Consider the following 16,140-nt stretch of genomic DNA (forward strand, 5'->3'; position numbering starts at 1 on the left):
CAAAACACACAAACCAACCTCTCTGAGGTAATTACTTTAATAAACTGGTTTTCAAGAGTTTCAGATTATTCAATTAACTGGCCAAAATCTACAGTTCTCCCCATTAACTGCTCCTTCCATAATTCTTCCTCTGCCCCACTGCAATCCGGAAATATTAAATATTTAGGTATTAATGTCTCTCCTAAGCTTTCAGACTTAACTAAACTAAACCACATCCCACTTCTAAAGAAAGTAGAAGGTGATCTGACTAGATGGAAATCTTTACCCATATCACTCATGGGAAGGGTCGCCACTATAAAAATGATGATCTTGCCAAAAATAAATTACTTATTTTTGATGATCCCTAACAAACCATCACAAGATTGGTTCAGATCTCTGGATTCATATATTTCCAAATTCCTTTGGAAAGATAAACCCCCGCGTATTAGCTTAAAAACGCTACAAAGAACCAAGGATAGAGGAGGATTAGATCTGCCTAATTTTCACCAATACTTCTTAGCCAACAGGCTTCAGTTCATCTCAGAATGGTTAAAACATACCTTCTTAGTTGAGCCCTGGCTAGATGTTGAACAGGCACTATGCAAGGATCTAGAGATTTCAGACCTACCATTTATTAGCTCAAACATCAAAAGACATGAATGCTTTAAAAGTATCAACATCAGCTTTTCTCTAACAGCATGGTGGGAGTTTCTAAAAATAACGGAGTCTTCATTAATCCCATGCAAACGTACACCTATCTGGAATAACCCTGACATATTACAAAACAATAATATGATTAATTTCCCAGAATGGAGTTGTAAAGGAATTAAATACTTAGAACATATATTAGAGGGAACAGAATTTATTCCATTTGACAGACTAGTTGAACAATATGGGATCAACAAGACAAGGTTTTTAGAATATCAACAAATTAAATCCATAGTAAAAAAGAAATTTAACCTCAGTCAAGTTGAATTACAAACACCACTAAGTGCGGCACATTTTCTTACTCTTAAATCCCCCAAATTATTATCTAAAATATACAGAACACTTTCTAAATTAGATGAATCAATATCCCTTCCTACTGCAAAGTGGGAAGCAGATTTATCAGTCAACCTAGACCAAAACTTCTGGTCTCAGATTTGCTTAAAAACTTTTAAATTAATTAAAAATCCCAGTCTGCAATTAATACAATACAAAATACTTCATAGAGTGCACTATACAGGTCATCGGATGTTCAAGATGGGCTTTACATCTTCCAACAACTGCTCACACTGTCAAGGCAATACACCAGACAATTACATCCACGCTCTTTGGTTCTGTCCACCAGTGCAAAAGTTTTGGCGCGAGATATGTGAAGACTTATCAAAGTGTCTGAAATGTAACATTCCAACTTCCCCCTTAGTGTGTCTACTGGGCAGCTTAGATAATGTCACTTCAGAAAAGAATATAGCCCATATGATCTTCACTGCCCTATGCATAGCCAAGAAAACAGTCCTCATGAACTGGAAAAATAAAAATAATCTTAATTCTAACCAATATAGAAATTATCTATTAGATTACATTAGTCTTGACACAGCCTCTGCCACCACATTAGATCAATTGCTCTGGGCCCCTTTTATCAGCTCCATCACCTAGTGGGGGTGGGGGGTCATAGTTTGGTCCCGCCTTCACTGTTGTGATTGGTGAGGGGGTAGGGACAGGCTTAGGGCGTCGGGGGGTTCCCCGGAGGCATCTTCCTTGGGGGGCTCAACCCGGGGTAGCGGTCACATCCGGTTGGGGGCTCTGTTGGCTCTCAGGTGACTGTTTCCTCGCGGCTGCGTGCAGCGGGGCTAGGGGAGGGTCTGTGCTGACGGACGTGGGTTACTGACCTGGCAACCTGGCTGCCCCTGGGTGGGTCCGGGATGGGCGTGAGGTTCTGGGGGCGCCTCGTCTCTGGGCTGGGGCCCGGGCCGGGCCTCGGGGGCTTGGGTCCTGGTTGGTGTGTTGCCGGGGTTGTGGGCGGGTGGGTGCATGGGGGCCCGGCCCTGGAGCAGGGTGCCGCCGGTGCGTCGAGCCGCCTGGGGGGCTCTTCAACTGGTGGGGGGGATGGTCACATCTTGCAGGAGCTTTCTTCTCTTCAGGAACTCTCTGCAGGAGGGGGAGATACAGGAGAGGTGGAGGAAGATCTCAGCCTGGGCGTTTACCGTCTTATGTAGTCTGGAAGATGTGTGGATGGTGGGGTGGGTGCAGTTTTCTCTGTGGTGGGGTTGGGTGGACTGTCCAGGGCTCTGTGGAGCCGGAGGGCGCTACTGCACTGGGCCCCGGTCTGATGGGCCTGGGCCCCCCTTCCCTGGCGGGTCGCGAAGGGTGGGAGTGCCTACTGGGGTCAGCGGGGGAGCTGGCCCCAGGGAGGGGTTACCTGCCCCTCCCTTCCTTCCCTCCCCATCTCCAGCTGCCTCCCTCTTCCCGCTCCTCCATAACCACCCACACATGCAGGGCCTTGGAGTGGGGGTATGTCACCAGGGTGCAGAGGAGGCTACCCCCCCCCCCCTGTCCCCTTCTGGCTGCCTCTGCCTCAATTTTATCCCACAACTTAGACATTCACATTATTCACACTCTCATTACACATACATATAGGATCTTGGGGGTGGACACAATCACGGAGTCCAAATTACCATCAGGGTGTACACCTCACCCCTGACGTCGTTGCCCACCTCTCAATTTTAAATACACTTAGTCATTGAGGGCTAGCAGGAGGGACTATGTGCTTACCTGCTGCTCCTTGGCAGGTAGCTCCATGCCCTCCTGGGTTTTAATTGCACCTTAGAACACATATGCATCAACACTACAATGTGGTGGAGGGAGGTTTGGAGTCTTCTCCCACCCCCATTCTCTGCGGCCTGCTGGAGCGGGAGGGCTAGTAGGAGGAGTTGGCCGTCCGACTGCGGTCTGGGGTGTGGGGCCTCCCTGCTGCTGCGGAGTCGGGGTGGTCTGCCTCTCCCCACCGCAGGGAAAAGGGTAACACCACCTGGGTCTGGGTGCAATTCCCCCCTCCAGGGGCAAGGGTACCTAGACCCGGTTTGTAGAGTACGCTTGGGGAGTGTGATTGTGTGTACAGCGTCTCTTTATGTCTGTCTCCACGTTGGTTGAGTGTGGAGTGAGTGCATATGAGAGCATGAGGGTGGGAATGGATGTTTGTGTCTGAGTGTGCCTGTATGTCTGTGTCTATATGTCAGGTTGGGTATCAGACGCCACCTCTCTGGGGACACCTCAGGCCCTCCAAGGTTTGGAGGCCTATCTCCACCCACCACCACTTCCCCTGCCGGTGGCGGACTCCCTCAGGTGTCGGTGTGTTGGTGGTTCTTTGTGTCTGGGGGTGGGCGTCCGGGTACACACCGGCTCACTCCTTGGCGGCCGCTTGTCGGGGCCTGGGGCCTGGGGCTCGCTCGGGCCCCTTTGGAGGTGGGGTGCCCCCGGCCTCTCGGCCTGGGGCTCGGTCACTCAGGCACAGCTGGGGGCCGGCGGAGCTCACGGGCGCGTCACTGCAACTCCCCCTGACTTCTGCTCCGCGGCTGCTGGGCGAGCCCTCATCTGGGACTCTCCTCAGCTCTTACTGGGACAGTGGCGTGGCTGCCCCTCTGTTGGTCTTCCATGGTCTCTTGTGTTCTGGGGGCCTCTGGATGTCTGGAGTTTTGATCTCCTCCATACCCACTTCACACCCTGGAGGACGGGGCTGTGGCCCCCCCACACTCCCTAGCAGATCATTACATGGAGAAACCTTTGGAATGCAAGCATGCTGATCCACACAGGTATGCACACATGGGTATTCACAGACGCGGACTAAAGCTTTCTTGGCTGCTGCCTCAAAGCACACTGTGCGCTGTCTATCTTGCGTGCTGCACAATATCGTTTATTATTTAGTAAATATTGATATCTATGACTAGCTAGTTTATTGTGATGGTGCTTTGTTTTCTCTATTATTATGTTGCTCTTTGTTGTTTGCTGTCTCCTCTGTTTGTTTTTTTGGTTTTTTTTTTGGTTTTTTTTTCTCCATACAGGTGACCCAGGAGTTCTTTTTTTTTTTTCTCTCTCTCTTCCCCCCCTTCTCACCGTCTCTTCTCCCCTTTGGTTTTCTTTCTTTCTCTCCCCCTCTTTCTCTCATTCATTCCCCCTGTCCTATTTATTTAAAAAAAAAAAAAAAAAAAAAATGACAAAGGATGAACTGAAGCTCTGCCATCACGTAATGTCGCATACTGCTGTTTCTGATGTCATTTAAAAAAAAAAAAAAAAAAAGAAACAAATAATAATATTACAAAAAAAGTTGTTAGTCAGGGATTGCAGGTTTGTGAGAGTTATTGGTTGCTTGAACACTTTTAGTTACAGGACCTACCAACCTGGTAGCAGTATACATTTCCCTTACTGTGGATGATGCAGGACATAACAATGTACAACAATTGTACAGCAGCTCATGAGAGGTGACAGCAGACAGGATCCTTCCATCACTTGTTGAGGTGCACCACACAAGATCCAGTGACATGTTTCTCAGAAATGAAAATTGCCCCTTCAGAAACCCTCTCGCAATTGGGATCCGTCTTGGATAGCCTGATTTTTGCGGTACCATCCATATTTTGAGTTCTGTATGATTCTCAGGGATGGCACCACTTTAGCTCTTGAAACAGGATGAACTAGATGCTTGAGGCCACCACTTCTTAGTTATGTTACTCTATAAATGATATTATCTAGGCTATAAACAGTTAAATTCAACTGTCAAGAATCGTCTTTCTGAAAATCCCTAGCTCCCCTTAAAATCCTGACCCACGCTGCTGTTTTAAGTTGTTTGATGGCCCTTTGGCTGTGTGTGCACAAAACTACTTCTGTCATGGTCTGGCATGGCACACCGTGGAAGGAGTGGGGAAGGAGGACCCAGGCGCGGTGCTCTACGTATAGACAGTGTTTATTTACAGAGGGTGATATCAAACAACAATAAATCCCCGTGTTTCTCCCCAGACTCCCGTGTCGTGTCCTCCAAGTGCTCTCTGCTCCCGTGTCTGCACTCCCGGTGCTCGCTGCTCCTTAAGCCCTCCACGCTCCTCCTGCGGGAAACAATAGCGGCAGCAGTCAGGACACTGAACAATGGCAGGCATACACTACACGACCAAAACCTAAACTGGGTAACTAACGTGGAGTCCCAAGCAATGATCCCGCGTCGGTGGGAGCTCCAAGACTCTCCTAAGTAGCTCCCCCGACGAGCCCTGATCAGCGGCAGGTGTGTGGCTTCGGGTGTGGCCAGTCCTTCCGCAGGGCCACACCCCTCAGGCCTGCAGGTGGCTGAGCTCCATCCTCCAAGCATCCCCACAGACATAAACACACACACTCACATCTACAATCATGGAGGAGAGCAGCAGCAATACCAAAATACATATAATAATAATAATAATAATAATAATATAATACATAACTGCTCAGGGATCCTGGGTCGCCCAGTCCCAGGACCCTGACAACTTCATAGTAAAAGACTTTTATATCTAAGGTTTTTATGTTTAGCCTTACACTTTGCCTTGGCGTGTTCTCTTCTAAAATAAAGTGATAATCAGGATGGATTCAGAACTTTTCCACTTTGAAGATTTAAAAAAAGTGATAAAACTGCATGAGCTGCAAGACACGCTTGCTAAGGAAGACCATTAGCAGGGTAAAATGTAGACTTAAAAATCTGCCAAATCAAACATCCGGAGCTACCCACTGTGGCTGTGGTAAATAAGGGTGCAGCCAAAGGCAACTTCTTCATGCTAGCTATCCAAAAAGAGAGTTAGAAAGAGTCAAACTGGGACTCATGAGTAAGAGAGACACAAAGATGAAAAATACTCTTCTTGAAACACATGCCTCAGCTAATAATCCATAGCCACCTGTGCAAATCTGGGATATGGAGAAGGTGGTGATATAGTGTATCTGCAACAGTCAGCTGTCCATGTATGTGGAACAAACTGTTGTACATTACTGAACAAGAAGGGCAACTTGCGTTTGCAGTAACTAAAGTACAAGAAAAGCTGAAAATCACAGACAGCCTTCCACTCTGTTCATAGTGAGAAACAAGAATTAGGGGCCCTTAATAATTCCAATTCTAGTATGAAAACATTTTCAGATACATACATAAAAAATACAAATAAAATTACTGATAAAACAGTTTTATTTTAATTCGGCGTATAAGGCACCAATTCATTAAATAAAGCTTCTAGAGGATGTTACAAAGTAGGAGAGAAGACTTACACTGTTCCACGCAGATAATCAGCAGTTCACTATGAGGAAGCATAACAAGAGCGGGGAGAAAAACTCCCATTTACAGGAAGAAATCTCAGGCAGAACCAGAAGAAAACAGCGAGAGAAAGTAAACACTAAGTATGTAACACAATATCACAGGGAAACATGTAATAGACGCGCCGATCCACCATGTCCATTTCACGCTTTGCCTCTCCAAAACATGAAATGGACACACATGCAGATTATCAGCAGTTCACATTTTAGAAAGGAAAAGCGTGAAATGCACATGGTGGGCCAGCGTGTCTATTACACGCTTTGTTCTGATATCGGGTTGAAGTATGTCCATAAATAGTCACAGGTTAGAAACATGCAGCTCTAGATTTTGGAATACCTTCAGAAATGTACATAAAGAGAGAAAACAGAGAGGAAATGCACAAAGGGAGCGTAAGAAAAACACAAAATTAAGGACATGCAATCACAGTACATGAGTAATGGATGACTAATGGTAAAATGCATTGCAAATACTCAAACATCCACATGATAGGAAGAAGGTAGAACAACTGAGATGCAGTAATACTTCAAGAACACAGGCCAGTATTTGACTACCTTAAAGAACTTGGAAAAAAGTTCACAGGACAAGTATACTCATGTTGAAACTGTAAATGAGGTAACACCATAGGAAAGCTGAAGAGATGCCGACAGTGGAGTGTAGCAAGTACATAAGCTAAAATAATTTAAGTTGGTTATGAATAGTTGGGCTAATTCAGAAGATATCAGATTCGGCTCTAGGAGGTGAGTGAAGTACAATAAACGTACAACCACAGATATTGTGATTACAATTGTTATTTATAGTGAAAATAAAGTGCAATTACCAAACACCAATATTTACAAAATCTGCAGACAAGGAAAAAATAAAACAATTCAAGCTTGTAAAATATCCGCTGCACGGCAGTGCAGGAACCTCGTCCAACCTCTGGCAACAATGTCCATAAAGTTTATTTCATGAGTGATATAAGTCCAACGCGTATGACAGTCTAGACAGGTTGAAATTTGAAGTAGGATGATCAGCACTAAGATTCCAAAGCTGAAATCTCAGAAGTGAGATTTAGGGGACTAAACCAAGAGGGGAGAGTGTAGGCCGCAGCAGCCTCCTACCAGACCGCAGGAAGTTGTAGCTGGGGTTCTGGCTCGTTGGGCCTAGCTCGCCATCCAAAGTAGTGGTGTCGCTGTGGTCTCTCCAGGGCACCACTAGCCTGCACTATAATCACAAAACCACTATTAGCAAAATTCATCTAACCTTCCCAAGCTAGCTTTAGTTCCAGTGTACACATAAAATCCATGAGAAAATACAAATACATATCCAACCATTGTAATGAATTAAAACAAATGACAATCTCAAATAACAAAACTACAGCCACATAAAGTGAGAGCAGTAGTAATACAGTAAGCCTCAGCCATCCCATCAGCTAATAGCACTGGCATACTGATACAGGTTACAAATACAAACAACATTCAGACTCACTCACCATTCACTACGTGCGATGTCACATACGAGCCCCACGCATCTACCCACGGCGGTATCAAAATACTGTTGAACGCAATCCACAATTAATTCAAAACAAGTCAAGATAGTAAACAGCGAAAAGCGCTCGGCCCACGTACCTGTTGCTTCCATCCGCTAACGCCTCTCCCCCGCGTCGTTTCGAGGCGACAACCCGGAAGGCATATATCGGTGCCTCGCGAATGTGATTGGTCACAACAGGCATGTGCAGCCTCGCGGCGTGGCGTGCGTCATGACGCACGATGCCTTCACGGACACGCTCCGGTTGGAATTTAAGATTCCAATTTAGTTATAGACACAGTTCTTATTTTTATGTGGGTTACATCCTCCCCGCCTTAACCATGCACGTCCCGTCGCATGTTAAACGCTAGACAACGTGAACAGACGAAGGACGGCTAGCATTATGGCCCAATGCATCGGAAAGACTATGCAACATCGTTTGGACAACGGAAACCAGAGGATTACCACGAGTGAAATAGTGAAGTCGATCAGGTGGTGCTCTTTGTCGTTGTGAACGTCTTAGCCCGTCACCTATGTCGGTGTCCTGTTCAATAACACTAGACTCTTCAGGAGAATCTTCAACAGCAACGACAGGAATGTTGACAAGTATGTCTCCACTTCCAGGTAAGTTTTCAGGTAAGCTATTTCTATCTTCAGGGTGACTTTCAATAAGTTCAAGCAAAATGTCTTCCACATCAGAGTCAGATTGCCCACCACCAGACTCCACTGCTGGAGGAAGAACACTGGACACAGAGGCTGGTTCCCCTTGCACTTCCACTTCAACTGAAGGATCCAAAATCAGTGGTCCTAGGCTCCCACTGTCAGATGAATCTGGAAATTGATTCTGTTTTTCCACAGTGAAGTGCAACGTTGGAGGATTAACATACAATGAAACCAAGCTTCCTGCATCCTCATCCTCAACCAGAGGTTCTGTGAAGGAATTTAAATCCGGGTTCTGCTGCCGAGTTCTTGGCCTGTGAGGAAGCGATTGCGCTGGTGATTCCAAGTTAACCTCACTGCCCGTGAGGAGGCCGCATGGAAGGAGGAGGTCGCGGTGAAGGGTCCGCATAGGTCCATCGCTGTTCTCAGGTTTTACCTTGTAGACCGGGAGGTCCCCAGCCCGATGGACAACCACATAAACTTCTTCCTCCCATTTATCTGAAAGTTTATGCTTCCCTCGAAGGCGGACATTCCTCACAAGCACACGATCACCTGGTTCCAATGCTGATGGTATCACACGATTGTCAAAGCGTTTCTTATTTCGGTCGGCAGCCTTTGTAGCGTTACTGGAGGCAATACTGAAACTTTCCTCCAATCTCGATTTGAGTGACTTAATGTACTGTGAGTGACTCTTTTGCTGGGATTCCCGCAGTGGCAGATTGAACGCCAGGTCCACAGGTAGACGAGGTGTTCTACCGAACATGAGTTCGTAAGGAGTAAACCCTGTAACCTCGTTCCTGGTACAATTATAGGCGTGAACCAGCGGTTTCACATGCTCTTTCCACCTTGTTTTTTGTTTTGTCTCCAAGGTCCCCAACATTGCCAGCAACGTCCTGTTGAATCGCTCCACTGGATTTCCCCTCGGATGGTAAGGGGTTGTACGGCTCTTCTGAATGCCTGCAAACTCACACAATTCTTTTATTAGTCTTGACTCAAAATCTTGCCCTTGGTCGGTATGAATTCGCTCAGGAATGCCATAATAAATGATATAATTCTCCCATAAACACTTCGCCACAGTTCTTGCCTTTTGATTGGGTGTTGGAATGGCAACAGCGAATTTAGTGAAATGGTCAGTCAGGACTAAGATATCACGAGTGCCACTAGTGTCAGGCTCAAGAGCAAGAAAATCCATACACAAAAGCTCAAGGGGTCGAGATGTTTTTATGCTGACAAGTGGAGCAGCTTTTTCCGGCAGGGCTTTTCGGCGCACACAGCGGCCACAAGTCTTAATCTTCTGCTCCACATCCTTTGCCATTTTAGGCCAGTAGAATCTCGTACGGACAAGGTCAAGTGTACGTTCAATCCCCATATGGCCCATATCCTCATGGAGGCTTTTCAGGACTGATGGCCGCAACTCCTCTGGAAGGACAAGCTGATATAAAAGGTCTCCATTGTCCCGTCTCCTCCTGTACAGGACTCCATCCACCAGCTCCAACCTGGACCATTCTCTGAGCAGGAACGGAAGTTCAGGGAGCTCAGCTCTAGCTGTTGGTGGAACCCTGTTCCCCGTCTCAAGCTGGTGAATAAGCTCTCGAATGCAGGGATCTGAGTGTTGTTTCTCTTTGATGTTAAGAGTAGAAACGACAGGCAGCTGATGACAGTCCTCGGAACAGTAACTGTCAGGGATGGTATCCATTTGAACTGACAAAGACTCGACAAGTGTGAAGCCAACCTCACCGCAGTCACCCGGCCGTGTGGCTCTGACCAAATGACTTTGGCAGATTGCTCTCACAGTCTCTTCTGGAAGGACATCAGAATCAGCTGTGTGTTGAGAAATGAACTGACGAATGAGTTCATGGTCATTAGAAACTTCATCACTGGAGCAGGAGTAAGGTCGCCGCGAAAGCGCATCAGCGTCACAATTCTGTTTGCCAGCTCTGTACAGAAGTTTAAAGGAGTACGTTGACAATGCAGCCAACCAACGGTGTCCAGTAGCGTCCAGTTTAGCTGTTGTCAAAACGTAGGTCAGTGGATTACTGTCCGTCACCACTGTAAAATCTGCCCCGTACAGGTAATCTTGGAATTTCTCGGTCACACTCCACTTAAGGGCGAGAAATTCCAGCTTGTGGGCTGCATAACGGCTCTCACTCTGCGACAATCCGCGGCTAGCATAAGCTATGACCCGGAGTTTCTCCTCTTGCTCTTGATACAACACTGCTCCAAGTCCGGTCACACTCGCATCGGTGTGCAGAATGTATGAACGAGACGGGTCTGCAAACCCAAGAACCGGAGCAGTTGTAAGCTTCTCAATCAAGGTTTCAAATGCAACTTGACATTTGGTATCCCACCTCTCCCCGAAGGGTTGGTTTGGCCTGTAGGTGGGTATCTTGTGAGCTTTCAGGGTCTTTGATCTTTGAACTGGAGAATATCCACGAGTCAGGTCATTGAGAGGTTTGGCAATGACGGAATAGTCTTTTATAAACCGGCGGTAATAACCAGCGAAACCCAGAAAAGATCTTAATTGTTTCAGAGTCTGGGGAACCGGCCATGTCTTGATGGTCTCTATCTTCTCAGGATCTGTTTGAACTCCTTCCTCAGAGACAATATGACCCAAGTACTTTACAGACTTTTGGAAGAATCGACATTTCTCCGGTGCCAGTTTCAGCCCATATTCCTTCAACCGGTTCAGGACTCTCAGCAGCCTTCGTTCATGTTCCTCAAGAGTGTCCGAATAGATGATTAAGTCATCCAGGAAAACGAGCACTTCCTTTAGGTGAAGGTCCCCCATGCATCGCTCCATCAAGCGCTGAAAGGTGCTTGGGGCGTTGGGTTAAACTCCCAGAACCCAAGAGGAGTCACAAAAGCAGTCTTTGCCTTGTCTTCCTCCTCCATCTGGATCTGGTAGTAACCGGACTTCAGGTCGAGCACTGAAAACCACTTAGAACCAGTGAGTGCTGAAAAGGATTCCTCCAAATTAGGTAAGGGGTATGCATCCTTGATGGTTTGAAGGTTTAGTTTCCGGTAGTCTATGCACAGCCGGACCTCACCATTCTTCTTCCTGACCACCACGATAGGCGAAGCAAAAGGAGACGATGATTCCCTTATAATGCCGGCTTCCAGGAGCTCACGCAGGTGACGGCGGACAGCTTCGAAATCTTGTGGATGGATTGGCCGGGCACGTTGCTTGAATGGTGTATTGTCATGGAGTGGAATATGATGTTTGACAGCTGATGTACATCCAAAATCCAAGTCATGATGCGAAAAGACCTCCGAGATGTCATTCAGCTTGCCTATGACTCGCGTCCTCCATTCAGGTGACAGTGGAGAATCACCAAAATCAAAGTTCAGGCTGGTGGTAGTGTTCCTGACTGGAAGATGGGTCACGCGATGTTCAGACAAGATGCAGTGGTAGGTTTCCAAATCCGCAATGACACTGTGAGGTGGAATGAAGGTATCTTGCTCCGACTCATTTGTAATAACCACAGGAACCTTGTATGGAGAAAGAGCTGGGAAGTTGATGAGACAACTGCTGACACACAACCCCCCAGGTAAGGTGGAAGCAGGATGCTGTAGGAGAACACTCTGGCTAAACAACGGGGTGGAAACTTTGGCAGAGCCCTGGATGACAATAGTGCGGCCGGCCGGAACACGCACTGGAGCTTTGCTTAGTAGCCTCACATTCCCAATGCTGCCATTCTCCTTCTGCTTGTGTGACAGCTGTAGTGTTTTCAACACCGCTCTGTACCCATGAGTGCTAGGCTGATAACTCGGATGCTGGTTAAGATGCTGTTCATACAGGGGTTCCAGGGTGTTCATCCCAATTAGCACAGTAGCGGGGACGTCAGGGTGTACGTCCGGAACAACTAGAGCCAATGTTGTTACTTCATATTCTTCACCAACAAAATCTCTGGGGAACTTGACGGAAACCTCAATGTATCCAAGATATGGAATGGTTTGACCCGCAGCACCTTCCACCTGGAGAAGATCATGGAGTGGTTGAATTTGTTGGTCATGAAGATGATTGTTGTAAAAGGATACAGGTATTGTAGTAACCTGTGATCCTGTATCAAGCAGGCATTTCTGTGGGTGGCCTGCTAGGGTCACCTCTGTTGTGCATCTTGACCCAACTAACCCATGAGGTAACATTGTAGTTGCCTTCGGACAAGTGTGTAGGTCTACACAGTGAACAATTTCCTCCTTGTTCCTTTCCTCCTTTGCGGGACAATGTGGGTCCTGCACAGTTCCTGTACGTCCCATTACAGGAACTGTATCTAGTTTAAATGGCCAGTTGATGAATTCCGCTTCTGCCATTTTGGTTTCTTTTCACTGAACTGTTTGCGTTTTGCATTGACCAGTGCAGGATTAGGTCTGTTCTCACACTGTGGTCTAATGTGTCCATCTTCCCCACACCTGAAACAGAAACCAGGCTTGGGGTTAGGTGATATATTCCCCTGTGTATCCGTCCTTTGCTTCGGGTGCTGCTTTGGAACAGGAGTACAGGACTGGTGAGACTGGGAGGCAGTTAAGGCGGCAAGTTGCTTTTGTATCTCCGCCATCTGCTGGGTGAGAGTGGACAACGCAGCACAGACCCCCTTTTCTTCTTCTACTGCGAACTGAGCTTGAGCTGCAACTCTGTGTCTTGGTGTTCCCAAATGTTGCTTCATCCTCAGAGTTTTGCTAGCTTCTCTGTCTTCTTCAGTTCTTAATAGGAGTAACAGTTCTGCAAAAGAGGGTGGGTTGGATTTTCTCTGCTTCAGCTGGAGCTCAGAGATAAGGTTACTATCCCAACATCCCCTACAGAATTGGCTGAGCAGGTGCCTGTTCACTTCACTCTGCTTGACTCCTCCCCGCTTGACAGCTAAACTCAGGGCCACCTGAAGTCGCTGTAAGTAGCCGGATGGTTTCTCACCCGAGTTCTGCAGCGTGTCCATGAACTTCGCATAAAGTTCTTCCCCGTCCTGTACAATTCCATAAGCAGAATCAAGATGTTGAATATAAGTCTCTGCTGGTAGGTCGGGGTTAAGGTGCTTGATTATGTCCGCTGCAGGTGGTAAAAGACTATCAAGGATGTGTCTGGATCTTCGCAGTTCTGAAATGGCTGGATCCTTTAAGATGAGATCCACTCCAGAGCGCCATGTATCATAGTCCACCTCATGCTGTGGGTGTGGTAGTCTCCCAGAAAACATGCGCAGCTTATGGGATGAGCGTATGTTTACATCTTCGCTCTTTACTATATGCTCCACAACATACCTCTGTACTTCAGGTGGATTCAACTCAGCCGCAGACATACTGATAGAATGTCCTTCTGTTGTTGTAGGATGTAGGGTAGCTGAAGAAGTGACAGGGCTAGCCATGTTGTGGGTTTGTCGATCCGGAGTGGCAGCCATTTTGTGTTCAGATGCGGCAGTGCATTCCTGCTTGAGCCCTTCTGGTTTTCCTGGGCGCAGTTCTGAAACAGCTCCATTTATTTGGGTCATTAGTTCTTGGAGAACTTCAGCAAAATCCTGACCAGACAGTTTTGCTACTTGTTTTAAGTCAGCTAAATAAGTCTTAGTCTTTGTGCACCCGACAGTAGACGCATAGATTTTAGACAAGCTTTTTATATGATATTCATTATTTAAGGGCTTAAATGTATACGGCAGAATCGGACCCAATAAATCAAAAGCAGACCCCGTTTTAAACTCAACAACGAGCATATTATTAAACTCAGAACCGGGTGAGTTTATTGGCACGGAGCGTTCAATAGCACCATACTGGAGAAGAAAATCTTCAACCTCCTCAACCTCATATGCGGGGACGCCACTGACCAACACCGCGTTTGGTATTTTAACACCTAATGACTCCAACAAGTCCATGTTCATAGTAATATGGTGAGATAGTGAGACTGAATGTACACAACAATATTATACTTGACACAACCTCCTGGCTGGCTCGCCACTAATTTGTCTTATGTAGCAAGTACATAAGCTAAAATAATTTAAGTTGGTTATGAATAGTTGGGCTAATTCAGAAGATATCAGATTCGGCTCTAGGAGGTGAGTGAAGTACAATAAACGTACAACCACAGATATTGTGATTACAATTGTTATTTATAGTGAAAATAAAGTGCAATTACCAAACACCAATATTTACAAAATCTGCAGACAAGGAAAAAATAAAACAATTCAAGCTTGTAAAATATCCGCTGCACGGCAGTGCAGGAACCTCGTCCAACCTCTGGCAACAATGTCCATAAAGTTTATTTCATGAGTGATATAAGTCCAACGCGTATGACAGTCTAGACAGGTTGAAATTTGAAGTAGGATGATCAGCACTAAGATTCCAAAGCTGAAATCTCAGAAGTGAGATTTAGGGGACTAAACCAAGAGGGGAGAGTGTAGGCCGCAGCAGCCTCCTACCAGACCGCAGGAAGTTGTAGCTGGGGTTCTGGCTCGTTGGGCCTAGCTCGCCATCCAAAGTAGTGGTGTCGCTGTGGTCTCTCCAGGGCACCACTAGCCTGCACTATAATCACAAAACCACTATTAGCAAAATTCATCTAACCTTCCCAAGCTAGCTTTAGTTCCAGTGTACACATAAAATCCATGAGAAAATACAAATACATATCCAACCATTGTAATGAATTAAAACAAATGACAATCTCAAATAACAAAACTACAGCCACATAAAGTGAGAGCAGTAGTAATACAGTAAGCCTCAGCCATCCCATCAGCTAATAGCACTGGCATACTGATACAGGTTACAAATACAAACAACATTCAGACTCACTCACCATTCACTACGTGCGATGTCACATACGAGCCCCACGCATCTACCCACGGCGGTATCAAAATACTGTTGAACGCAATCCACAATTAATTCAAAACAAGTCAAGATAGTAAACAGCGAAAAGCGCTCGGCCCACGTACCTGTTGCTTCCATCCGCTAACGCCTCTCCCCCGCGTCGTTTCGAGGCGACAACCCGGAAGGCATATATCGGTGCCTCGCGAATGTGATTGGTCACAACAGGCATGTGCAGCCTCGCGGCGTGGCGTGCGTCATGACGCACGATGCCTTCACGGACACGCTCCGGTTGGAATTTAAGATTCCAATTTAGTTATAGACGCAGTTCTTATTATTTTTATGTGGGTTACAGGAGCAGCAGTAGTGACCCATTTCCCCACAGAGGAAGATAACATCCCTACTGAACTTATCCATACGCTTTATCATCAGTCTGTAACACGGAGTGCTGGGATAAGGGCAAGGGCAAGAGCCAGGCAGCAGAAAAATATTATATATAACACTTGGTTAGTTTTTCCAGGTAGAGAAACACTTCCCATTTTTAGATTTACAAGATGTAACCAAAAAAGTTTTTATAATTAGTCTATAATATTGAAAACCCCTATATGATTTAAATTCTCCCTTTCAAGATATTCTTGCCATGCTACCACATGGACTAATTTCAGTGTGGCTGACATTATTAAATCACTCTATAAAAGTCTGTTCCATACAAATGCGATCCTATAACATGATTTAAATTTTTGGGAATTGATGGCAAATCTAGTGAATGGTCCAGGTGGTTTGCTTCTCATAGTCTTCTAGGTAGCAATCTAATTTCTAGCAAAAATGGCATTGGATATTTGGTATTCTTCAGCTTCAAATGCACTGGAAGCTGAAGAATACCAAAGAAGAGGCTCTTGGGAGAAGATGAATAAGGTAAAGTGTAT

The 16,140-nt window shown here is 46.2% G+C and overlaps 1 protein-coding gene and 2 long non-coding RNA genes across 3 annotated transcripts; all 3 read right to left on the reverse strand.

Annotated features, from left to right (window-relative positions):
* Nucleotides 1-4,899: 4,899 nt before the first annotated feature.
* Nucleotides 4,900-5,450, reverse strand: LOC146710242 (uncharacterized). Its single transcript, XR_014920662.1, has 2 exons — nt 5,142-5,450; nt 4,900-5,054 (listed from the first exon to the last, which is right to left on the reverse strand). It is a non-coding gene; the product is annotated as an uncharacterized LOC146710242 (long non-coding RNA).
* Nucleotides 5,451-12,524: 7,074 nt separating this feature from the next.
* On the reverse strand, nt 12,525-14,292 carry LOC146710243 (paraneoplastic antigen Ma3 homolog). The gene has a single exon (XM_085457985.1). The coding sequence runs from the start codon at nt 14,290-14,292 to the stop codon at nt 12,709-12,711; it is 1,584 nt and encodes a 527-aa protein (XP_085314111.1). The 3' UTR covers nt 12,525-12,708.
* Nucleotides 14,293-14,505: 213 nt separating this feature from the next.
* On the reverse strand, nt 14,506-15,541 carry LOC146710244 (uncharacterized). Its single transcript, XR_014920569.1, has 3 exons — nt 15,343-15,541; nt 15,207-15,268; nt 14,506-14,938 (listed from the first exon to the last, which is right to left on the reverse strand). It is a non-coding gene; the product is annotated as an uncharacterized LOC146710244 (long non-coding RNA).
* Between the last annotated feature and the right edge of the window lie 599 nt (nt 15,542-16,140).

This window comes from Copadichromis virginalis, linkage group LG5, assembly GCF_057382275.1.
Source record: "Copadichromis virginalis isolate Kocher_CV1m ecotype Utaka linkage group LG5, C_Virginalis_male_GT1.1, whole genome shotgun sequence".
Taxonomy (NCBI): domain Eukaryota; kingdom Metazoa; phylum Chordata; class Actinopteri; order Cichliformes; family Cichlidae; genus Copadichromis; species Copadichromis virginalis.

Excerpts from the sequence above, each read along its gene's own strand:
- LOC146710243 (XM_085457985.1), bottom strand. The coding sequence starts at position 14,292 with ATGGACTTGTTGGAGTCATTAGGTGTTAAAATACCAAACGCGGTGTTG.